Source organism: Vidua macroura, chromosome 32 (genome assembly GCF_024509145.1).
Source record: "Vidua macroura isolate BioBank_ID:100142 chromosome 32, ASM2450914v1, whole genome shotgun sequence".
Lineage (NCBI taxonomy): Eukaryota > Metazoa > Chordata > Aves > Passeriformes > Viduidae > Vidua > Vidua macroura.
In genome coordinates, this window is record NC_071602.1 from 20,010 (window position 1) to 42,347 (window position 22,338).

General features: G+C 71.2%; 5 protein-coding genes across 5 annotated transcripts; 3 read left to right on the plus strand and 2 right to left on the minus strand.

The window, feature by feature from the left end:
• The first annotated feature begins 822 nt into the window (after positions 1-822).
• MEPCE (methylphosphate capping enzyme) lies at positions 823-5,508 on the plus strand. The gene is made up of 4 exons (XM_054001783.1): positions 823-1,995; positions 3,724-3,942; positions 4,970-5,096; positions 5,239-5,508. The coding sequence occupies exons 1-4, from the start codon at positions 823-825 to the stop codon at positions 5,289-5,291; spliced, it is 1,572 nt and encodes a 523-aa protein (XP_053857758.1). The 3' UTR covers positions 5,292-5,508.
• Positions 5,509-5,570: 62 nt separating this feature from the next.
• LOC128820942 (actin nucleation-promoting factor WAS-like) lies at positions 5,571-6,540 on the minus strand. Its single transcript, XM_054001782.1, has 4 exons — positions 6,425-6,540; positions 6,075-6,301; positions 5,886-5,998; positions 5,571-5,802 (listed from the first exon to the last, which is right to left on the minus strand). The coding sequence occupies exons 1-4, from the start codon at positions 6,506-6,508 to the stop codon at positions 5,579-5,581; spliced, it is 648 nt and encodes a 215-aa protein (XP_053857757.1). The 5' UTR covers positions 6,509-6,540; the 3' UTR covers positions 5,571-5,578.
• A 1,616-nt stretch (positions 6,541-8,156) lies between these two features.
• LOC128820947 (basic proline-rich protein-like) lies at positions 8,157-12,022 on the plus strand. The gene is made up of 7 exons (XM_054001788.1): positions 8,157-8,259; positions 8,340-8,484; positions 9,068-9,218; positions 9,619-9,854; positions 10,028-10,855; positions 10,943-11,089; positions 11,545-12,022. Exons 3-7 carry the CDS (start codon positions 9,070-9,072, stop codon positions 12,015-12,017), a joined length of 1,833 nt encoding a protein of 610 aa, XP_053857763.1. The 5' UTR covers positions 8,157-8,259; positions 8,340-8,484; positions 9,068-9,069; the 3' UTR covers positions 12,018-12,022.
• A 1,767-nt stretch (positions 12,023-13,789) lies between these two features.
• On the plus strand, positions 13,790-16,491 carry AGFG2 (ArfGAP with FG repeats 2). The gene is made up of 12 exons (XM_054001756.1): positions 13,790-14,028; positions 14,292-14,385; positions 14,468-14,583; positions 14,667-14,763; positions 14,838-14,961; positions 15,084-15,197; positions 15,607-15,670; positions 15,752-15,795; positions 15,875-15,946; positions 16,024-16,083; positions 16,183-16,235; positions 16,317-16,491. Exons 1-12 carry the CDS (start codon positions 13,790-13,792, stop codon positions 16,377-16,379), a joined length of 1,140 nt encoding a protein of 379 aa, XP_053857731.1. The 3' UTR covers positions 16,380-16,491.
• A 1,042-nt stretch (positions 16,492-17,533) lies between these two features.
• LRCH4 (leucine rich repeats and calponin homology domain containing 4) lies at positions 17,534-22,138 on the minus strand. The gene is given in 19 exon segments (XM_054001721.1): positions 17,534-17,729; positions 17,828-17,890; positions 17,967-18,059; positions 18,154-18,194; positions 18,899-18,977; positions 19,093-19,132; positions 19,966-20,012; positions 20,093-20,139; positions 20,227-20,284; positions 20,382-20,429; positions 20,431-20,479; positions 20,561-20,634; positions 20,705-20,791; positions 20,794-20,843; positions 20,935-21,239; positions 21,320-21,368; positions 21,371-21,463; positions 21,906-21,945; positions 21,947-22,138. Coding segments are annotated over 19 exon segments (1,530 nt in total). The 5' UTR covers positions 22,103-22,138; the 3' UTR covers positions 17,534-17,618.
• Positions 22,139-22,338: the final 200 nt, after the last annotated feature.

Consider the following 22,338-nt stretch of genomic DNA (forward strand, 5'->3'; position numbering starts at 1 on the left):
GTGCCGGGACGGGGGCGCCCAACCGCGCAGGCGCGAGAGCGCGTGACACAGAAGGCGCGGGAAGGCGGCGGGGGGGGCGGGGTGGGGCGAGCGCGAGGCGCCCGCGCGGCTCTCGCGGGGATTCGCGCGCTGTTCTCGCGAGAGCCGCGCGCGCGCCCCCCGTTACCGGGCGGGGGGGGGGGAGGAGGAGAGAGCCGGTTCGGTGACGTCACGAGCGAAACGGTGACGCGAGTACTCGGCCGATGGACTGAGGAGAGACCGGCGCTGGAACGGGACGGGGAGGGTGTGTGTGTGTGCGTGTGTGTGTGTGTGTGTGTGTGTGGGGAGAAGGCGCTCGCCCTGCGCACGCGCGGCCCCCGCACGGACTCCAAGTGCCGGCAGCCTCCGCGCGCGCGGCGAGGCCCACGCGCAGGGCGGCCTTACCGCGCCTGATCGTCTTTCCAGCCGCCCGCCCTCGCCGTGCCCGCCGCTCTCCCCTCCCCCAGGCCTTCAGCAGATCCCCCCGCTCCCTCCTCCCCTCCCCTCCCCCTGCCGCCGCTCTCTGCGCAGGCACTCGCCGCGGCCACCCCAAGCTGTTGAGGCCCCCGCTCTCTCTCTCCCCGCGCGCCCACTCTCGTTATTGGCCGCCGTGCGCCCCGCAGCCGCTCCTATTGGCAGAGCTCCGTGGCCCCGCCCCGTTCCGTGGGCGTCCCCGCGCTCGGCCCCGCCCCTCGCCTATATAAACCCCGCCGGGCCGCCGCGGCGCTGCCATCGCGGGCGGGAGGCGGCGGGCGCGGAGGCCCCGCGCGCGCGGCTCCCCCCGCTCCCCCCCTCCGGCGGCGCATGCGCGGGGGCGGCGCGGCGCAGCGCGCAGGCGCGGGCCGGGCCGCCATGGCGGCGGCGCCTGAGGCCTTCCTGGTGCCGCCGCCGCCGCCGCCTCCTCCCGCCGCCGCCGCGCCCCCCCCGGGACCGCCGGACCCGCCCGAGCCCCCGCGGCCCCGCAATGGCCTCCGCGCCGCGGGCGGCGGCGGCGGGAAGCGGCGCAGCAGCTGCGGGGCGAAGCAGCCGGCGTGGAAGCGGCGGCGCCGCGCGGCCTCGGAGTGCGGCCCGGTGCTGCCGTCCGAGTTCCTGCTCGGCGGGAACATCTTCGACCCGCTCAACCTCAACAGCCTGCTGGACGAGGAGGTGAGCCGGGCGCTGAACGCGCGCACCCCGCAGTCCTCGCCGCTGCCGCAGCGCGGCCGCGACCCGGTGGAGATCCTGGTGCCGCGGGACATCACGGACCCGCTGAGCCTGAACGCGCCGGGCGAGGGGCTGCGCCTGGCCTCGCCGGCCAAGAGCGCCCGCCGCCGGCATCGCCACCGCGGCCAGCAGCGGGCCAACGCCGCCGCCGCCGCCGGCGGGCCCGCCGAGGAGCCCGCCCGCCCCGCCGAACCCTCCGCCGCCTCCACCGCCCCGCCGTGCCCCGCCGCCCTGCCCGCCGCCGGCCGGCACCGCAAGCGCCGACGGACTTGCAGCAAATCCGAGGGGCCTCGCCCGCCGCCGCCCCCCGCCGCCGCCGCCGCCGAGAAGCCGAAGCCCGCCGGGAAGGCGGCGCAGCGGCCGCGGCACCAGGTGCGCAAGTTCCAGTACGGGAATTACTGCAAATACTACGGGTACCGCAACCCCGACGTGGAGGACGCGCGGCTGCGGGCGCTGCGGCCCGAGTGGTTCGCGGGCAAGGAGGTGCTGGACGTGGGGTGCAACGTGGGGCACCTCACGCTGAGCATCGCCAAGCGCTGGGCGCCCGCCAGGATGGTGGGGCTGGACATTGACGGGCGGCTGATCCGCTCGGCCCGGCAGAACATCCGCCACTACCTGTCCGAGGGGCTGGGGGCGGACGGCGAGGCCGCGGCGGGGGCCAGGAAAGGCTTCCCCGCCGCGCTCCTGGCCAGCCGGGGCCCCATCGCCGCCCCGCAGCTCCCGCCCGACGGGCCCGGCGCCGCCGACTTCCCGCACAACGTCGTGTTCGTCACGGTGAGCGCTTGGGGAGGGGGTGACCAGCGGGAACGGGGGCTCGGGATGGTGCTGGTGGGTCGAAAAGAGGTTTGGGCAGCGCCCCTGCATGGGGGGAGTCTCGGTGGATTTAGGAACGGGGGTTGCAGGGGGCGTGGAAGGTCAGAGGAGGCTGGGATGGAGTTTTAGGGGGGTCTCGGTGGGTCTGAGGGGGTGACAAGTGCGTGTGGGGGTTTGGGGTGGGCTTTGGAAGGGCTCAGAGGGTCTGAAAGGGACGTGAGGGATGTTTTAGGGGGGTCTCGGTGGGTCTGAGGGGGTGACGAGTAGGTCTGGAGGGCTGGCGAGGGTTTGTGTTGGGTTTTAGGGGATCTGGGTGGGTTTGAAGGAGCTGGATGGGTCGAGGAGAGTTTTCAGAGGATCCCGGGTGGGTTTTGGGGGTCTGGGGAGGCCTGGGGAGATAACGGGAGGTGGGTTTGTGGGGTGCCAAGCGGCGCAGGGGGATTTTGGGGGGTCTCGGGTGAGTCCAGGGGGCTCTTAGTGGGTCTGAAGGGGTCACCAGGAGGTCGGAGTGGTGCGGGACCCCCCCCATTCCATCCTTGGGGTCTGTGTGGGGCAGCTCTGGGCCCCCAAGACCCCTGAGTGGGGTTCAGTGTGTGCCTCCCACCCCCCAAATCCCTGTGGGGGACTGAAATCCCTCCGTGGGTACCCCAAAAAACCCTTCCGTGGGGCTCAGTGTGTGCCCCCCGCCCCCCAAAACCCTTCCGTGGGGCTCAGCCCCTGCCCCCCGCCCCTAAAACCTCCTCGGGGGGGGGTCTCCCCACCCCCTCATTCCCCCCCAAATCCCCCTGTGGGGCTCAGCCCGTGCCCCCCACCCCCTCATTCCCCCCCCATAACCCTTCAGTGGGGCTGAGCCCGTGCCCCCCACCCCCTCAGACACCCCCCAAACCCCTCCGTGGGGTTCAGCCCGTGCCCCCCACCCCCTCAGACACCCCCCAAACCCCCCTTTGGGGCTCAGTGTGTGCCCCCCACCCCCTCATTCCCCCCCCATAACCCTTCAGTGGGGCTCAGCCCGTGCCCCCCACCCCCTCAGACACCCCCTCATTCCCCCTCTGTGGGGCTTAGCCCATGCCCCCCACCCCCTCATTACCCCCCCTGTGGGGCTCAGCCCGTGCCCCCCACCCCCTCATTACCCCCCTGTGGGGCTCAGTGTGTGCCCCCCACCCCCTCAGACACCCCCCAAACCCCCCTGTGGGGCTCAGCCTGTGCCCCCCACCCCCTCATTCCCCCCCCATAGCCCTTCAGTGGGGCTCAGCCCGTGCCCCCCACCCCCTCAGACACCCCCTCATTCCCCCTCTGTGGGGCTTAGCCCATGCCCCCCACCCCCTGAAACACCCCCCAAACCCCCCTGTGGGGCTCAGCCCGTGCCCCCCACCCCCTCAGACACCCTCAAACCCCCCTGTGGGGCTCAGCATGTGCCCCCCACCCCCTCATCCCCCCCCCATAACCCCCCTGTGGGGCTCAGCCCGTGCCCCCCACCCTCTCATTCCCCCCCTGTGGGGCTCAACCCGTGCCCCCCACCCCCTCAGACACCCCCCAAACCCCCCCGTGGAGCTCAGCCCGTGCCCCCCACCCTCTCATTCCCCCCCTGTGGGACTCAGCCCGTGCCCCCCCACCCCTCATTCCCCCCCCGTGGGTCTCACCCCGTGCCCCCCCGCCCCCCGCCCGGCGCTGAGCCCGCCCCCCCCGCAGGGGAACTACGTCCCGGAGCGGGAGGAGGCGGTGGGGGCGCAGCGCCCCGAGTTCGACGTGGTGCTGCTGCTGTCGCTCACCAAGTGGGTGCAGCTGAACTGGGGCGACGAGGGGCTCAAGCGGCTCTTCCGGAGGGCGTTCCGGCACCTGCGGCCCGGCGGGCTCCTGCTGCTCGAGCCGCAGCCCTGGGAGTCCTACCGCAAGCGCAAGGGGCTGACGGTGAGGCCGGGGGGGCTCCGGGGGGGCTCCGGGGGGGCTCGGGGGTTTGGGTCCCGCTCGTGGAGGTCCAGGAGTGGAGTCGGAGTGTCAATGTGGGGGGGTTGGCGGGGGGATTTGAGGGGTTACGGAGGGGTCTGGGGGGTTATAAATGGGTCTGGGGGTGATAAAGGGGTCTGGGGGTGACAAAGGGGTCTGGGGGGGGTCATTGTTGGGTTATGAAGGGGTTTGGGGGGTGATAAATGGGTCTGGGGGTGGTAAAGGGGTCTGGGGGGTCATTGTCGGGATGTGAAGGGGTCTGGGGGGTCATGGGGAGGGTTATAAAAGGGTCTGGGGGATCATTGGGAGGGCTATGAAGGGGTCTGGGGGATCGCAGAGGAGTTGTAAAGGGGTCTAGGGGTGATAAAGGGGTCTGGGGGGGTAACAGGAGTGTTATAATATGGTGGGGGGGTCATTGTTGGGTTATGAAGGGGTTTGGGGGGTTATAAGTGGGTTTGGGGGGGGTCATTGGGGGGATTATAAAGTGGTCTGGGGGATCGCAGAGGAGTTGTAAAGGGGTTTGGGGGGGTTATAAATGGGTCTGGGGGTGACAAAGGGGTCTGGGGGGGGTCATTGTCGGGTTCTGAAGGGGTCTGGGGGGTCATTGGGAGGGTTATAAAGGAGTCTGGGGGATCGCAGAGGAGTTGTAAAGGGCTCTGGGGGGTTGTAAAGGGGTCTGGGGGGATCTTCAGGGGGCTCTCGATGGGGTTTGGCAGGCCAGTGATCTTTGGGGTGGTTTTGGGGGGTTTTGGGGGGGCTTTGGGGCGTCCTGGGTGGCGTTCCAGCAGTTTGGAGGGGCTCCCAGGACACTTTGGTGCCAGAATTGGCTTTTTTGGGGGGGGTTAAAAGCTGCCCCCTCGGGCTCAGCGGGGCCGGGGGGGTTCGGGGGTGACTCAGGCGGGTTTGGGGGGCTCATTTAGGATCCTTGGGGGGGGGGGGGTCTGGGGTCCCCAGGGAGGGGGGGCTGGGCTGACCCTTCCCGCTGGCCCAGGAGACGACGTACAGGAACTACCAGCGGATCCGGCTGCGGCCCGAGCAGTTCCCGGCGTACCTGACCTCGCCTGAGGTGGGCTTCGAGCGCTGCGAGCTCCTGGGGACCCCCCAGCACAGCGCCAAAGGTAGGGGCACCCCCAGTTTGTGGGGGGAACCCCCGAATCGGGGTCAGGGTTGGGGAGGCGCCTCAGATCCGGGGGGGGGGGGGTGTGTGAAGAATTTGGGGTCCCCCCCCCCCATCTCACCCAATCCTTTCCCCCCCACCAGGCTTCCAGCGGCCGATTTATCTCTTCCACAAGGGACGAGGTGACGCTCCCTGAGCCCCCCGAAACCCCCCCGGGCTGGGGGGGCCCTGACGCGGTGGGGGTGGGGGGGGGGGTCGCTCCCCACCCCCCACCGGATGCCAAACGGGGGGAGGGGCTCTGTTTGCCCCCCCCTCCCCCCAATTTTTGGGGTGTTCCCTCCCCCCCCCCCGGCGTTTGCCGTGGTTTGCTCTGTGCGAGGGGGGGGCCCCGGAATAAAGGAGGTGATTGGTCAGCGGGGGGGGGATCGTTTTTTTTGGGGGGGGTGGGAACAAGGGGCACGCGGCACATCCGAAGTAACGACTTTATTTTTTTGGGGGGGGCGAAAAAAAAAAGGGATTTGGGGGGGGGGGTTGATGTTCCTCAGCACCCCCCCCACTGCTGCAGCTTGCGGTACATGGCGAAGGCGGCTCCGGGGGGGCGCGGGAGGGCCCGAGGGGGCTCGGGGGGCGCGGGGGGGGGGCAGCCAGGGCCACCCCCCACCCCGGGCGGCGCCCCCCGCCAGCACCCCCAGCTGCGGCCCGGGCACCTGGGGGGCGGCACGGCAAAGGTGGGGGTCCCGCCAGCACCGGGGGAGGCACCCCAGGGTGGGATTTGGGGTGGGGGTCTCACCTGCGGGGGGGGAGCGGAGGGGGCCGGGACCCCCCTGCGCGGCGCCGGCGGGGGGGGCACGGCCAGGCTGACGAGGCCGCGGAAGAGGCGCTGGGCTGGCGGCACGTTCATGGCTGAAACCGGGGGATTTCGGTCAAACCGGGGCACCGGGGAGGAGGAGGGCCCCCCCTCCCCACGGCCCGCACTGACCGGCGGCCGCCGCCCCGCCCAGCGCGGAGCGGGCGGCGAACGAGCTGCCCAGGAGCGCGGCCGCGGCCCGGGGCGCGTCGAACGGCTCGGGGGGGGGCCGCACCGGGACCGCCCCGGCTGCTGTGCAGGGTGGGGGTCGCCAGGGGGGCGATGGCGACCCCCCCTCCGTCTTCATCACCCTCCTCCTCCTCCTCCTCCTGGATCGCGGGGTCGGGCGCGAAACGCACCTGGGGGGGTGGGGGGGGGAGAATTGGGGGGTCACACCGGCCCTGGCCCCCCCGCGCTCCGGTTTTTGGGGTGTCCCGGCCCCTCCCGCCTGTCCCGGGGCTGTCCCGTTCACCCTCCCCCACCTGCCGGTTGCCCCCCCCGCGCCCCCCCCGCCTCAGGATCCCCCCGGGCGGCGGCGGCGGCGCCGGGAGCGCGCGCGGCCTCATGGCGGCGGAAGCCACGCCCTCTTTCCGCCGGTGGCCACGCCCCTGCCGCTGACCTCCCCAACATGGCTCCGCCCGTTCCCTCGGTGGCCCCGCCCTCCCCAACATGGCCCCGCCCCTTCTCTCGGTGGCCCCGCCCTCCCCAACATGGCGGCCGCGCCTCGGAGGCCGCGGGTTCGAGCCCCGCCTCGGCCGGAGCCGCCGCCCCCCTTCCTTCACCGCCGATTCGCGCGGATTTCCCCCCAAAATTAACACGGCGCCTCCCCCGTGCTGTAAAAATCGCGGGTTTATTAAAAAACGCCCCGAATCGCGCAGGAAGGCCGAGAGAGCCCGGCGGCGCTCCGTGCCTTCCTCCCAGCGAAGCAGCAGCGAGCGCGGAGCCCCGGCCCGCCCCCCCCCCGAGCGCCTCCCGGGAGCCCCCCCCGGGCTCAGGGCGGCCCCGGGGGCGGCGCGGGGGGCGGCAGGCGGGCCAGCTGCTGCGGCGTGGCGAGCGCCCGGAGCAGGCGGTTCTCCCTCTCCAGCGCCGCGCGGCGCTCGCTCAGCTCGCGGATCTGCTCCCGCAGCGCCTCCACCTCCTCCCGCACCGCCAGCAGCAGGTGCGACTTCACCAGGTCCTGCGGGGACAGCGCTCAGGGCCAGCCCCGGGACCCCCGAGCCCCCCCCGCCGTTTCCCCCCGCTCTCACCATGGCCCTCTCGATCTTGTTGTCGATGGCGGTGACGCCGCTCCCGGCGCTGCGGACAAGGCCGGGGTCAGACGGACAGACGGACAGCTCGGGGGGTGCGGGAGGGGCAGAGCTCTCCCCTCCCCCCCCCCGTTTCCTTCCCCGGTTTTTTTTTTGGGGGGGGGGGGGAGGGGAACTGGCGCCCCCCCCCCCGCACCTGCCCGGCCCCGCCCCCAGACCGGAAGCGCGCCGCCGGAAGCCCCGCCTTACCCCTCGTCTTCGCTCTCCTCGCCAGCCAATCCCAGGCGCGCGCTGAGCTCGGCCCCGCCCCCTGGGCGTGGCGAGGGGGGTTTGGGGGGCAGCGCCTGTAAACAAAGCGGGATTGGGGGGCTCGGGGGCGTGGTCGCCTCCGGCCCCGCCCCCAGGAGGCCCCGCCCCCCTCACCTGCTGCACGAGCTCCGCGAAGGCCCCGAGGGACCGGGGCTGGTGGGGGGCGGGGCCGGCCCGGGGGGCGTCCAGCGACACCGGGACCCTCCCGCCGCCGCCGCCCCCCCGCGGCGACGCGTCCCGCTCGTAAAAATCGCGGCACAGCCACCGGCCCCGCCGCAGCACCTCCCCCGGCGACAGCAAGCGGACGAGGCGGAACCGGGAGCCGCTGGGGCTGCCGGAGGAGGAAGACGAAGAACCGGTGGCGGCGCCGGAGGCATCGCCGGGCGCGGTCCCGCTGCCGCCGCGGACGCTGGTGATGGCGAAGCCGCTTTTCTTGCGGCTCATGGGGGCGGCGGCGGCGGGAGGAGGAGGAGGAACATGGCGGGGCCGGCCCGGAGCCGTTACCGGCGGCGGCGGCGGCGGCGGCGGCAGGACCCGGAAGTGGGAACCGGAAGTGATGTTGCGCTTTAAGGCGTTGCCGGGCCGCGCGCGAGCGCGCCCCGCCCCAGGCCACGCCTCCCGGGGCGCGCCCTCCGCCCACGTGACCGCCCGGCGCCCCGCGGGTCCTCCGCGCCGCCAGGGGGCGCCGGCGCGGCCGCGGCGCGTCCCGGACGCTGCGTCAGCGCCAATGGAGCGGCGCGAGCGGGAGGCGGGAGCGGCCGGTGAGGGAGGAGGGGAGGGATGGGGGTGGGCCCGGTGCCCCTCCCGCGCCCGGTGACCACCCGCTGCCCCTCCCCCGCAGGCCGCTAGACCCCCCCCGCCATGGGCCAACGCCCCCCGTGAGCCCCCGGCCCGGGCCCGGCCGTGCTGGCGGCGGTGGGGGGGGGGGGTGCGGCGCAGGATTCCCCCCCCCCCCCCCAAGCCTGGGACCCCCGCGAGAGCGACAGGTAACGAGGGGCGGGGAGGGCGGGAGGAGGCCGAGAGCCCTGGGGGGGGACAGAGCAACCCCCGAAGTCCGGGCGGGGTGGGGGTCAAGGGGGGACCCCGGGATTGCGGGTAATTTGGGGAGGGGTGGTCTGGGGGTGCTGGGGGGGGGGGTCCCGACGGGCTGGGGGGGATCCTCAGCGTCGGTGTGAGGGGAGGGGGACGGGTGCCCAGAGGCGTTCGGTGGGTCCGGGGGGCACCCCGGCATCAGCGCGGAGGGGTCGGGGTGGGGTTGGGGAGGCGGCTGGCGGGGGTCGGGGGGACCCCGGGACCCCTTAGGGTGGAGGGAAGCGCAGAGGGACCGCGGCTCCGGGTGCGGAGGGGGCTCCTGCGGGGACCGAGGCGGCTGGGGGGTCTGGGGAGGGCGGCGGCGGGACCCGACGCCCAAGCGGGGGCGCGGGATTTGGGGGTCGCGGTAGCCACGGGCATGTGGAGGGGCGGGGGGGGTCTCAGGACTCGGGGTCCGGGTGGGTCTCGGGACCAGAATTCGGGGGCCGGGGGGTCCCCGGTCCGGGGGGGGGCGGGGTCTGAAGGCCCCGCCCCCAGCCATGAGCGCCCCCCCGCGGTCGGAGCTCGCCGCCGCCGCCGCCGCCCTGCTGCGCCTGGGCGAGGAGCGCCCCCCCGCGGCCGCCATGAGCCTGCTGCAGCGCAAGGGCCGCCCCGAGTGGCGCCCCCGCGAGGAGGAGCCGCGCAAGGGGTGAGGGGACACCGGGGACCCCCCGGGACCACCGCAGAGGGACACAGAGACCCCCCCCAGGACTGCCCCGGGGCCACACCTGTACCGCTGGGACCGCCCACAGGGGACTCCGGGAGCCCCAGGACCAGCCTGGGGTGGTCTCCCAGCCCCTCGTAATTCCCCAAAGAGCCCCAGCTCCCCCTTGCCCCTTCCCTGACCGCCCAACGCCCCTCTGCACTCCTGGCAGACCCACGGCTCGCCTTCTGCACCTCAGAACCCCCAAAAATGCGGGGCTCAACTTCCCCCCTGTACCTCAGTGCCCCCTGCACCATAGGAGCGAATTCCCTGAGAATCCCTGAGGGGGTCGGGGCGTCCCCAGAGATTTTGGGGTCGCCCTGACCCCGCTGTGTCCCCTCCCCAGGGTCCCCAGGGCGCGGGAGGGGGGGTCCCTGCGGCGCCCGCTGCGAGTGGGGTTCCTGACCCTGCCGGCGCCGCAGGAGCGCGGCCCCCGGCCCTGCGCCCCCGGCATGGCCCCCCGCTCCCTGTCCTGCCACGCCGTGGGGCTCCCCGACCCGGGGGTGCCCCTGCGCCCCCCCGGGCCCCGCACCGGGGCCCCCGAGGGCCGGGGCCTGGAGGCGCCGCCCGCCAAGAGAGGAGGTGAGTGGACCCGGCAGGGTGGGAGCGTGGCGGGGCTGGGGGCAGCGGAGGGGACAGCGAGGCTGGGGGAGCAGGAAGGGCTCCCGGGGAGGTCGGGGTGGCAGGGAGGGGACACAGGGAATCTGAGGGGACACTCAGGGCCTAGCAGCCCCTGACGGCCTTCCCTTCCCCAGGCACCCCCCGGGGGGGCTGCGTGCGGCAGACGCCTCCTCTGAAGCCCTCGCGCAGCCCCCAGACCCGGCTGTCCTCCGGGGCGCCCCCGCCGCCCCTGGCCGAGCAGGGCGAGGTGGAGGAGCCGGTGTACATCGAGATGGTGGGGGACGCCCGGGGGGTCCCTGGGGGGGAGCCCCGGCGGGGGGGGCCGGGGGGAGCGCCCCCCACCCCCGCCGAGGAGCCCGAGGCCATTTACGAGGAGATGAGCTGCCCCCTGCCCGCGGGGGAGGGGCCGGGACACGCCCCTTTCCCGGGACACGCCCCCTTCCACGGACACGCCGCCCACGCCCCTTTCGGCGGCCCCGTGCTGCACTCTGGCCACGCCCCCTACACCGGACACGCCCCTTTCTCCGGGCACGCCCCTCATGCCGGCCGTGCCCCCTTCATCGGCCACGCCCCCTTCTCCGGCCCCGCCCCCATCCCGCCGCCCTTCCCCAACCTGCTGCCGCCCCGCCCACCCCCGCTGGCCCCGCCCCCCGAGGGCGCCTCGCGCCTGCCCCTCCCCTCGCGCCGCGAGGGCCCGCCCCCCGCCCGCGCGCGCAGCCACTCCACGCCCCTCCCCCCGCACCACGCGCCGGGAGGGGCGGGGCGCGAGCGCGGGGGGGCGGGGCTCGGGCCGCTGCCCCTCCCCCCCTCCGCCGAAGCCCCGCCTCCCGGGAAGCGCCCGCCCGCCTATGAGAGCCTGCGCGGGGGCGTGGCCTCGGGAGGCACCGCCCTTGCCCGCGAGGAGGAGCCTCCCCTTCGCCGGGGGGGCGGAGCCTCCGCCCGCCGCGGGAAAGACAGCGAGAGTGAGTGACAGGGGCGGGGCGGGGCTTGTGGCTGGGCCACGCCCCCTGGGCGGGACTGACAGACACCCCTCCCCCCCCTTTTGGCAGAGGCGCCGGAGCCCCCCCGGGAGGAGCGGGGCGGGGCGGGGGCGGCTCCGCCCCCCTCGGGGATCCCGGTCCGGGCCGAGGGGCCCCGGGGGCGACCCGGGCCCCCCCTGCCCTGCCAGACCTTCCCGGCCTGCGGGAGACCCTCGGGTACGTGTGGGGTCGGGGGGACACCGGGGGGGACAACGGGGGGCACCGGTGGGAGGAGGTGACATAAGGACACCGGGGGACACCGGGGGACACGGGGGGATGAGGTGACATAAGGACACCGGGGGACACGGGGGGATGAGGTGACATAAGGACACCGGGGGACACGGGGGGGTGAGGTGACATAAGGACACCGGGGGACACGGGGGGACACGGGGGGATGAGGTGACATAAGGACACCGGGGGACACGGCGGGGGCACCGGGGGACGCGGCAGGAGGTGACATAAGGACACAGGGAAGCACGGGGGGACACGGGGCGGGGGGGGGGGTGACATAAGGACACCGGCCTGGGGGTGCTGTGGAGCGACACGGGGCACGGGGGGACAATGTGAGCGCCCCTCGTCCTGCCGGGGGGGTGGCACCGTGTCCCCCTGACGCCCCCCCCCACTCCCCGCAGAGCTGCCCGGGGGTCCCCGCCTGGGCCGCTCCGCCTCCACCTCGGGGGTGCGCCAGGCCGGGGCCCCCCCGTTCCCACGCGGCCCCCCCTCATCGCGGCCCCTGTCCGGAGGGGTCCCCGGGGGGGGCTTCCCCGCCGCCCCCCGGCCGCGGGACGGGCAGCTGCAGGAGGTGATCGACCGAAAGCGCTGCGTCTGCACCGAGATCAAGGCGCGGGGGGGGCGGGGGGGGGGGGCTGTGCAAGCAGGACAGCCTGCCCCCCCTGCCCGCCCCCCCCGCCTGGAAAGGGGGGGCCGCTCCCGAGGGGCGCCCCCCGCCCCCGCCGCCCCCCGGGACCCCCCCCGGCCCGCCGGCCACACGCCGTGCTCTGGGACACCGCGATCTGACCCCCCCCGGGGTGCCTGGAGCACCCCAAATCCTGCCCCCGAAACTTGGAGGGGGGGGGTCCCCGAAATCATGGGGGGGGGCTCCTAGGGATAAAAGGGGGGGGGGGTCCTGAAGTGGGGAGGGGGGGGGCGACACGGCTGGGCCGGGTTGGGGACAAACGGGGGTGGGTATTTATGGTGTGCTGAGCCCCCCCCTCGCAAATAACGGGGGGCGCACCCCGAACACAAAGTGGGGGGGGGGGGATGGAGACCACCCCTCCCGCGGTAACGGGGAGGGACCCCAAAAAAAGGGGGGGAAAAAAAACAACACCCCAAAAAGTGGGGCGAGTTCCAGCCCCTCATTACGGGGGATTAACCCCCCCCCCCCCCAGTGCGGGGGGACCCCCATTAAGGGGGTGTCGAGCCTCAATATCGGGGAGCAGCTCCCCCCCTGCGAGCCGAGGGGGTCCCTGTGAAGGGGGGGGTTCACCCCTGCCGGGGGGGCCCAGCCCCCCGAAAGGGGAGGGTGCTGTAACTGCTTTGCAATGTATTTATGGGGGGGGTATTTATGGGGGTGCATCAAGCAGGGGCCGGGGAGGGGGTTCGGCTCCGGGGGTCCGCGGTGCGGCCTGTGGGGGGGGGTGGGTGGGTGCGGTGCTGGAGGGGGGGGGGGGCGCCCCCAGTGCGGGGTGGGGGGGGGTGTGTGAGAGGGGAGGGGGGATCTCCTCTGGGATTTTGGGTGGGGGGACCATTGGGGGGGGGGCAAAGGGCCCCCCCAACCCTTTCCTGGGACCCCCCCCCAGGCCCTCTGTGCCTCATCTCCCCCCCCACCTTCGCTCCCCCCCAGCCCCCCGTTACCAGAATTGCCTTCGTCCCCGCGGGGTCCGGGGGGGCCCCAGTTTGGGGGGGGGGGTCGTGGGGACGGGGGGGTTTTGTAACGTGGTTCTGTGCACTATTAAAGAGAGATGCAGCTGGAAACGCGTGTTGGTGGGGAGCACCCCAAAAATGGGACTGGGACCCCCCCTCACACACACACAGCCCCTCAGAACGCGATCAGAGCCGGATAATGGGGGATTTCGGAGGAAATTACCCCAAATGGGTTGGAGGAAGAGGTAATAGTAGTGAATTTGTGGGGAAATGACCCAAAAGGAATGGGAATAATAGTGAGTTTGTAGGGAACCAACGCAAAGGAGGGAGGGCGTGGGTAATAATGATTTTGTGACCCAAACGGGGATGGAGGAGTGGGAATAATAGTGAAGTTTTGGGGGAAAGGACTCGAAATGGAGGGGAGTAATAGGGATTATTGGGTGAAAAACACCCACATTGAAGGGAATTTATAGGAAAATGACCCAAAGTAGGGAGCCTTCACCTCGGTTTTGGGTATAAAATCCCCTTCAGAGGGGTTAATAATGGGGGGAAGACCCCGAGTGAGGGCATTGAGACTCCCCAGACCGTCTCGTGTTGTGCTGGAGAGGAACAATAACTGAGACTTTGGTAGAAATGACTCAAAAAAGGATTTTTTTCCCCTATTTTCGTGAGGGGGACGGCGCTGAGGGGACGGAAAGGGCGGGATGAGCCAGGGGTGCGGGGCCGCCCGGATCCCCGGCACTCACAGCGGGAGGAGGTGGGACCTGCCGGTGCCGCAAAAATGCTGGTTTTGTTGGTGGAAAATGCTGGTTCTGGTGGTGGAAAAATGCCGTTTTTCCGCGAAACCTGCCCAAAACGGGGCCGTTCCCGCCCCGCGGCGGCGAACCCCCTCAGGGCGGGGGGCGGGGCGGCGCTGAGGGGACGCAAAGGGCGGGACTCCAGGGGGGCGGGGCGCCGCGAGCGGCCAATCAGCGGCGGCGCTGCGGCGGGGGCGGGGCCGGCGGGAGCGGGAAGATGGCGGCGGGCGGCGGCGGCGGCGGCACCGGGCAGGGCGCGGGGCCCGGCGGAGGCCCCGGGGCCCGCAGGGGCAGCGCGGGCCGCGATGCGGAGGCCGAAGTTTGGTGCCGGCGGGTGCGGGAGCTGGTGAGCGCGGTTCCCGCCAACCGGCTCTGCTTCGAGTGCGGCCAGCGCGGCGTCACCTACGTGGACATCAGCGTGGGCAGCCTCGTGTGCACCGGCTGCTCGGGGGCGCTGTGAGCGGGGCGGGGCCGGGGGGTGTGAGGGCGGGGCCGTGGGAGGGGGCGGGGCTCATTCACACCCGAGCGCGGTGGGCGGAGCCTCGCCGGCTCCAGCGGTCATTGATTTGCTGCGCCCGGTGGGGGCGGGGCTTGGCTGGAGGGGGGCGTGGCCGCGGCACGTGGCTTCACATGCGTGGGGTATTTTTTGAGAGAAAAAAGCTCCGTTTTGGGTGTTTGTGGGCGCCGCTGGGGCGCTGAGCCCACGAATCCCTCCCCAGGCGGGGACTGAACCCCCCGCACCGCGTCAAGTCCATCTCCATGACGACGTTCACCGAGGCCGAGGTGCTGTTCCTGCAGGCGCACGGCAACGAGGTAAGGGAGCGGCTGTGGGCGCCCGGCCCTGTCCGTGCCGCGCTGCCCGCATCCCCACGTCCCCTCCCCGACCCCCCCCCAGGCCTGCAGGCGGGTCTGGCTCGGCACCTTCGACCCCCGGACGTCGCTGCTCCCCGACTCCCGCGACCCCCAGAAGGTGAAGGAGTTCTTGCAGGATAAATACGAGAAGAAACGATGGTACGAGAGGGGCCGGGGGCGCCTTGATGGGGGGCAGCACGGGGCGAGGGCCCCTCGGTCAATGTTCTGCCCTGCCATGGCAGGTACGTGGCACCAGAACAAGCGAAACCCCCCCAAAGCGCCGCAGCAGAGCCCGGCCCCCCCCAGCTCCTCCGTGGGGACACCGGGACACTGCCGCAGGTGGGACCGGGGCCGCTCCTGGGGGTGCCCGGGGGGGGGGAACGCCGCCCCCTGACCTCCCGGTGCCCCCCCAGCCCCGCCCGGCCGCCCAGCGCCCTCCCCAGCCGGCCCGAAAGGCCAGCACCGACCTCCTGGCCGACATCGGGGGGGACCCCTTCGCCAGCCCGGCCCCCGCGCCCGCCTCCGCTGCCTTCCCCGGTGAGCTGGGGGCTCTGAGGGGCCCGGGGGGGCTCCAGCAGGGCTGGGGAGGGGGTGGGCACGGAGCACGGGGGTCTCCCGGGGGCCTGGTGACCCCCGAGTGAGCGCAGCGCTGTCCCCAGGCCCGGCCCCACCCCGGTCTGCCTTCCCCAGTTTCAACGCCTTCGGAACCAGCCCTGCAGCGCCGACGTTTGGGGGGGCTGTGCCCCCCTTCCACACCCCACCCACCACCACAGGTACCCTGAGACCCCCCCCAGGACTCTTGGGGTCCTCCTGTCACCCTGCGGGGGACTGGGGAGGGGTTTGGTGCTCCCCCCCATATCCTCGGGACACCTGGGATTGATGGGCAAGGGGCAGTTGGGGTCTCCCCATCCCTGGGGGGCTTTGAGGAGGGGGCTTGGGGTCCCACCACCACCACTCCGTGGTAGCCGTGGGGCCAGTGGGGAAGGGTTTGGTGGCAACCTGAGAGGCCTGGGGTTTCTGGGGAGGGGGCAGGGAAGGAGTTTTGGGGCCCCTCCCACCCAGGAATAGCGTGAGCCCCCCTTTTGTGGAGTGTTACGGGGAGGTTTCGGGGTTTCTGTTACTCCCAGGAGTTTTTGGGAACCCCCCCTCCCACCCCCCATGGCTCCTCTCTTGCACCTGCAGGAGGTGTGGCTGCACAGGGCGTGGCCACCCCCGTTCCGCCCACAGGGGGAGGAGCTTCTGCCAGGTACTCCCCCCCCTCCCCCTCACCTTGCCGGCAGTGCGGGACCCTCCCCTCCCCCCCTCACAGCTCCCCCTCCCCCCGCAGCCTCTTCGGGACCCTCCGTGAGCCCCCAGCGCTGCCCCACGGGGGTAAGTCAGGCTTCACCCCCCCCTGCACCCCTCAAAGTCGGGGGGGGGGTCCAGGTGTGACACCTGTGCCCCCTCCCAGGCCACACCAACCCCTTCACGGCCCCCGTGGCCCCCAGACCCTCCACCAACCCCTTCGAGAGCAGCGGCCCCGGTGAGTGACCCCCAGACCCCCCTGTTCCCCGGCCAGGGTGGGCTCCGGGGGTCCCAACTCCGTGTCGCCTCTTTTAGGTGCTGCTTTCACCTCGCCCCCCGTTCCTGGGGGCTTCCCCAGCCCCTTCCAGGCCGATGGTAAGAGCCGGGGGGCAGCGGGGGGTATTAAATACTGTTAAATTATATATATATATAAGCTGCCCCGCCCCCCGACTGACCCATTTCCCCCCGGCCCAGGGTTGCCTTTCGGTGGGTTCAACGTTGCCAAAGCTTCCACCAACCCCTTCGTGGTGAGGACCGGGGGAGCGCGGGGCTGAGGGGGGGTCCCGGGCCCCCTTTCCCCGCCGCTGACCCCCTCGGTGCCCCCCCAGACGCTCCCGGCCCCGACGGCGCCGTTCGCCATCAGGCCCCGGACCACCAACCCCTTCCTATGAGCGCCGCTGCTCCAGGGGGGGCCTGGCCGTGCACCGCCCCTCCGCCGGGACCAGGTTTTATTTTTGTTTCGAGAGGTTTATCGCGATATCTAATATATATATTCGATAGAAACGGCTCCGGTCCCGGTGCGTCCCTCGCGCTGCCCCGCCGAAACCTCCCCCGGGCCCTCACCAAAGATGGCGGCCGCCGTGAGGCCTCCCCTCAGGGCTTTGCCCACGGCAAAGATGGCGCCCTCACAGCCCCCTACCCGCTCTCAGCCAAGATGGCGGCCGGGGCCTCGCCGCTGAGGGCACGGCCGTGGCGGCCTGCCCTCAACAAAGATGGCGCCAAACCCGCAATTAACGGGGCACCGGGGGAGGGGAATTAACGGGGGGGGGGAGGGGAATTAACGGGAGCACGGGGCGGGGGGAGAGGGGAATTAACGGGAGCACCGGGGGGTGGACACCGCCAGCCCCCCCCGCGGGGCCCGGGCCGGGCTCGGCTCCTCCCGCACCTGCTGGGGAAGGGCGGAATTAGCAGGGGGGCTTTGGGGAGGGGGGGGGTCGTGGGGCAGCACAGCACAGCTGGAGCGGGGGCGTCCCCCTTTTGGGCACAGAAAGGGCGAAAACGGGCAAAAACGGACAAAAACGGACAAAAAGCTGAGCAGTGGCAGCAGGAGAGGGGCAGGACTGAACCCCACCCCCCCCAGGTTTTGGTGTCGGCCGGTGACCCGAGTGTCACAAAGGGACAGGGATGTACCAAGTACAATTTTGAGGGGGATATCCACACTCAGAGACAAAATCGTTATTACAGTAATTAGAGTGACAACCGTATAATAGTTAAATATAATAATTTTAATAATAATTAATTACAATAAATTTTGGTCATCCGTATTTTAACGTTCTGCCATCATAATTAAATTACAATTCACTGTAATAATTAACTTATTATGCTCACAGTCCTGTATAACAACTCAATAATAGTGAGAACTCATTATAATAATAAAACTCATAATAATAGCTCATTATAATTAATTATAATATGAATAATTAAGGTCACACCCCCAGGGGGGCAAAAGGGGTTCAGCCCCTCCCCCTTCCCTGCCTCAGTTTCCCCAGCGTTAAGGCACAAGAAAAGAGGGGGGGGAAGGAAAGGTGCAAAGGCGGGACCCCCCCCCCCCGGGGGTTTGGGGGTTTCCCCGGGGTTGGGGAGCTGCCCCCAAGTTCTGGGGGGGCTCCCCGGGGTTTGGGGGGGGTCCCTCAGCAGCCAAAGAGCGCGCGGTGGGCGGCGACGAGCAGCGCCATGAGGAGGCCGTAGAAGAGGGCGAAGAGCAGCCCGGGGGGGGGGCGCCGGGGATGGGGGGGCTTCACCTGGGGTGGGGGGGGGGACCCCGCGTCAGCCGTGGGAGGGCACGGGACCCCCACCCCCCCCCCCCACCCCGAATCAACCTCCCCCCCCAGAACGGTACCTCGGGGACCCCCGAGCGGCGGCAGGGCGGCGTCGGCGGCGTGCGGTGGGCACTGGGGGGGCTCTGGGGGGGAAAGGGGCAGTCAGGGAGGGTTTTGGGGTGTTCGTTGGGGTCACTCGGGGTGGGGGGTCGCACTCACCGCCCAGGGGCGCAGCCGGGCGGCCACGCGGCCCAGCAGCTCCGAGTCCCCCAGCTCGTCCGGGAGTCGCAGCTGCAGCAGCGCCTCGAGGCTCTGTGAGGGTGGGGGGGTCCCCCCAAAACGTGTGAGGGGGGAACAGACCCCCAAACCCCCCCCAAAATACAGGGGGGAGGGGAGGGGTCATTACCTGGCGCACCTCAGCAATCAGCTGGTCGGGGTCCGGGGCGGCTGCGGGGAGATTTTGGGGGGTCAGGGGCTGGTGAGGGGGCACAGGGGAGATTTTGGGGGGTCAGGGGCTGGGGGGGAGGGGGCACAGGGGAGATTTTGGGGGGTCAGGGGCTGGGAGGGGAGGGCACAGGGGAGATTTGGGGGGTCAGGGGCTGGGGGGGGAGGGGCACAGGGGAGATTTTGGGGGGTCAGGGGCTGGGAGGGGAGGGCACAGGGGAGATTTCGGGGGGTCAGGGGCTGGTGAGGGGGCACAGGGGAGATTTGGGGGGTCAGGGGCTGGTGAGGGGGCACAGGGGAGATTTGGGGGGTCAGGGGTTGGGAGGGGACACAGGGGAGATTTGGGGGGTCAGGGGCTGGGGGGCGGCACAGGGGAGATTTGGGGGGTCAGGGGCTGGGGAGGGGCACAGGGGAGATTTGGGGGGTCAGGGGCTGGGAGGGGAGGGCACAGGGGAGATTTCGGGGGGTCAGGGGCTGGTGAGGGGGCACAGGGGAGATTTGGGGGGTCAGGGGTTGGGAGGGGAGGGCACAGGGGAGATTTGGGGGGGTCAGGGGCTGGGGAGGGGACACAGGGGAGATTTGGGGGGTCAGGGGCTGGGGAGGGGACACAGGGGAGATTTTGGGGGGTCAGGGGCTGGTGAGGGGGCACAGGGGAGATTTGGGGGGTCAGGGGTTGGGGAGGGGACACAGGGGGGGCTCTGTCCTACCTGGCTTGGTGGCACTGCGGGGAAAGGAGGGGCTGAGGCAGGGGCTGGTTTTTGGGGGGCCGGGGGCTCCGTCAGGGTCCTGGGGGAGGCAGGGGAATTAAGGCTGCTGTTAATTAGGGCTGAGCCTGGGGCAGAGGGTAACCAATTAACGTGTTAATTAGGGCTGGGCCTAACAAGGCCACCCGGGTCCTCACCAGCAGCGTCGTCGTCTGGGGGGGTCTCTGGGGGGGGGTCCTGTGGGGGGTGAGAGCAGCCAGTGCCTGGCCCTTGTCCCCTGTCCCACCCCCATTCCTGATCCCATTCCCAACGTCCCAAACCCACCCCCAATCCCCGTCCCAGTCCCCATCAATCCCAGTTCCCAAGTCCCAGTCCCCAATTCCCAGTTCCCAGTCCCTGGTCTCAGTCCCTGGTCCCAGTCCCCAGTCCCAGTCCCCAGTTCCCAGTCCCCAATTCCCAGTTCCCAATTCCAGTCCCAGTTCCCAATTCCCAGTCCCCACTCCCAGTCCCAGTTCCCAATTCCCAGTCCCAGTTCCCAATTCCCAGTTCCCAATTCCAGTCTCAGTTCAAAATTCCCAGTCCCAGTTCCCATTCCCAGTTCCCAATTCCCAGTCCCAGTTCCCAATTCCTAGTCCCTGTTCCCAATTCCAAGTCCCTGTTCCCAATTCCCAGTCCCAGTTCACAATTCCCAATCCCAGTTTCCAATTCCAAGTCCCTGTTCCCAATTCCCCGTCCCATTTCCCAATTCCCAATCCAGTTCCCAGTCCCAGTCCCCAATTCCCAATTCCCAGTCCCAATTCCCAGTCCCAGTTCCCAATTCCCAGTTCCCAATTCCCAGTCCCCAGTCCCCAATTCCCAGTCCCAAATCCCAGTCCCATTTCCCAGTTCCCAGTTCCCAATCCCAAATCCCGTCCCAAACCCCCCGTACCTGTCCGACTCCTCTCCTCTCTCTCCATCCACACCTCCAGGTTCTTGGGCGTCTCCGGAAGTGGGGACCACCCTGCAGGGAGAGGGGGCTCAGATCCCCCCCGACTGCTCCCTGAGCCCCCAGACCCCCCCGAGCCCCTCACCTGATACCCTCGTGGGTGTCACCTCGTGGGGTCTGGCCCTGCTGCCTCTGGGGGACAAAGGGGGGCCCAGGATTGGGGGGGGAACCCCAAAACTTGGGGATCAGAGAGGGCTGGGGGCTGACATCACCTCGGGCAAGGGCTCCTCCTCCAGCTGCTCCGGGTCGCTGTCACCAGCTGTGGGGACAAGGGGGGGGGGGTGACAGGGGGTCCCCAGAAGGTGACAGGAGGTCCCGGGGGGTTTTGGGGATCCCACTCCCTCACCTGCCCCGCCGCGTGTCTCCCTGTGCTGCCGGGACGGCTCCGAGGACTCATCCGTGGACTGGACGGTGCCAAAGGGGGTGCAAGGTGGGGGAGTAGGTCGGGGGGGGGACACCCCAGATTCCCCCCGTGGCCCCCGAAATGCCCCCAAATCCCACCTCGTTCCCCGACCAGCGCTTGCTGCCGCTGTCGACGCTGTGGAAGCCGGGAGTCCAGCCCCCCCCGCTGCCGGAGGGGACACGGCTCGTCCGGGGGGCTGCGGGGGCAAACAGCGCTCAGAGGACCCCCAAAAACCCCAAAAACAGTGGGGTCCCCCCTCTTCGAGCCCCCCCTTTACCATGCTGGGGGAGGATGGGCGGCAGCCTCGGCTTCCAGGTACTTGAAGATGTGGACTTTGCCCTTCAGGCAGATCTGGGGGGGGCACAGAGGGGTCAGCTGGAGCTTTTGGGGGGTCGGGGGGATCCCCCGGGCCCCCCCTCACCTGGGCGGGGGGGAACTGGAGGGGGTTGTTGTCCGCCAGCAGGATTTGGAGGTGCCGGAGCCGCCGGAAGCAGCGCGGGATCGCGGACTACCCGGTTTGCAGGAGAAATCCAGCCGGACCAGGGGCAGTTCCGAGAGCTCTGGCGGGGGGACACGGACACGCGGGATCGACACGGGATCGAGGGGACCCTCCCAAAGCGGCGGGACCCCCACCCCAGGGCCCTGACCCACCCTCGGGCAGCGCCGCCAGCTGGTTCCGCCGCACGCTGAGGTCCCGCAGCGCCCGCAGCTGCCCCAGCCCCGGCGGCAGCGCCCGCAGCCGGTTACAGCCGACGTCTGCGGGGCGAAACGGGGCTCAGCGGGGTCCCGGCCCGGCCCCGCGGGGCTGGAGCCCGGCCCCGGCGCTCACCAGCTGCCGCAGCGTGCGCAGGGCGCCCAGGTTCGGGGGCAGCTGGGCCAGGCGGTTGTTGCTGGCGTTGAGGACGCGCAGGGGCAGCAGGCACAGGCAGGCGGGCAGGGAGCTCAGCTGGTTGCGGCTGCGGGGGACACGGCGCGTCACGGGGCGCTGCTGGATCCCCCCCGCTCCCCGAGTCGCCGTGGCGGGGCTGGAGCGTACCTGAGGTCCAGGTGCGCCAGGGCCTGGAGGTTGGCGATGGCCGGGGGACGCTGCGCAGGCAGTTGTGGTACAGGCTCAGCCCCTCCAGCGAGACCAGGCGGCAAGCGGCCTCCGGCACCTCCCCGAAACGGTTCCGCGACAGGTCTGGAGGAACGAGGGCGACCCGCGGGAAGGTGTGGGACAGCGACGGGGACCCGTGGGGACGCGGCATTCTCGAGGGGGACTGATAGGGACAGGACATTTCCAGGGATAGGAACAGGGTCAAGGCAGCCTCAGGAAGGGGACTAATGGGGACCCCCGGGATAAGGAGGGGACGCAGATCCCCGCGGACAGGGGTGCTGATGGACCCCGAGCCGCCCAGCGCGACGGGCAAACTGAAGCCGCCGGACCGCCCGGACCAGGCGCTCCGGCTCGTCCCGTCCCGGCGCCTCCTCACCCGCCTCCGGCACCTCCCGCGGGCCTCGGGCTCCGGCAGGCGCCGAGGGAGGCGGGGCACCCGCAGCTTCCCCTGGGCGGGGGGAAACACCCCGATTCACCCGGGCTGGGGGGAAGGGTCGGGGGTCCTGCCCCGGGGCCGCGGCCTCACCGGCCTGTGTGGTGTCGCTGAGGTCCCAGCGCCGCGCGCCGCGCCGCCGGGAAGGCGCGCAGCCGCCGGCCGGCCAGACTGAGGGTGCCGGAGGCCTCTGCTTCTTCCAGGGCGCGCTCAGTGCCGGCTCCTCCGGGCAGGCGGCCCAGCGGCGGCGGCGGCTCAGCCGTGACAGCCCCCACCGCCCCCGCCGCCATGGCGGCCCCGAAGCTCCGCTCGCCGCGGCCCGCCGCTGCCCGACTGAGCCCCCGGACGCTTCCGGACCCCCGCCAAGGGGCGGGGCCAGAACGGCAGCCAATCAGAACGAGGGGCGCGCGGGGAGGCGGCGAATCGGAGAGGGCGAGTGGGGGGGGCTCTGCCAGGAGAAGCGCGGAAGTTCGCTCTTTGATTGATAGGTAGCTTGAGCCAATCGCCATCAAGCACTGGGGGGGTG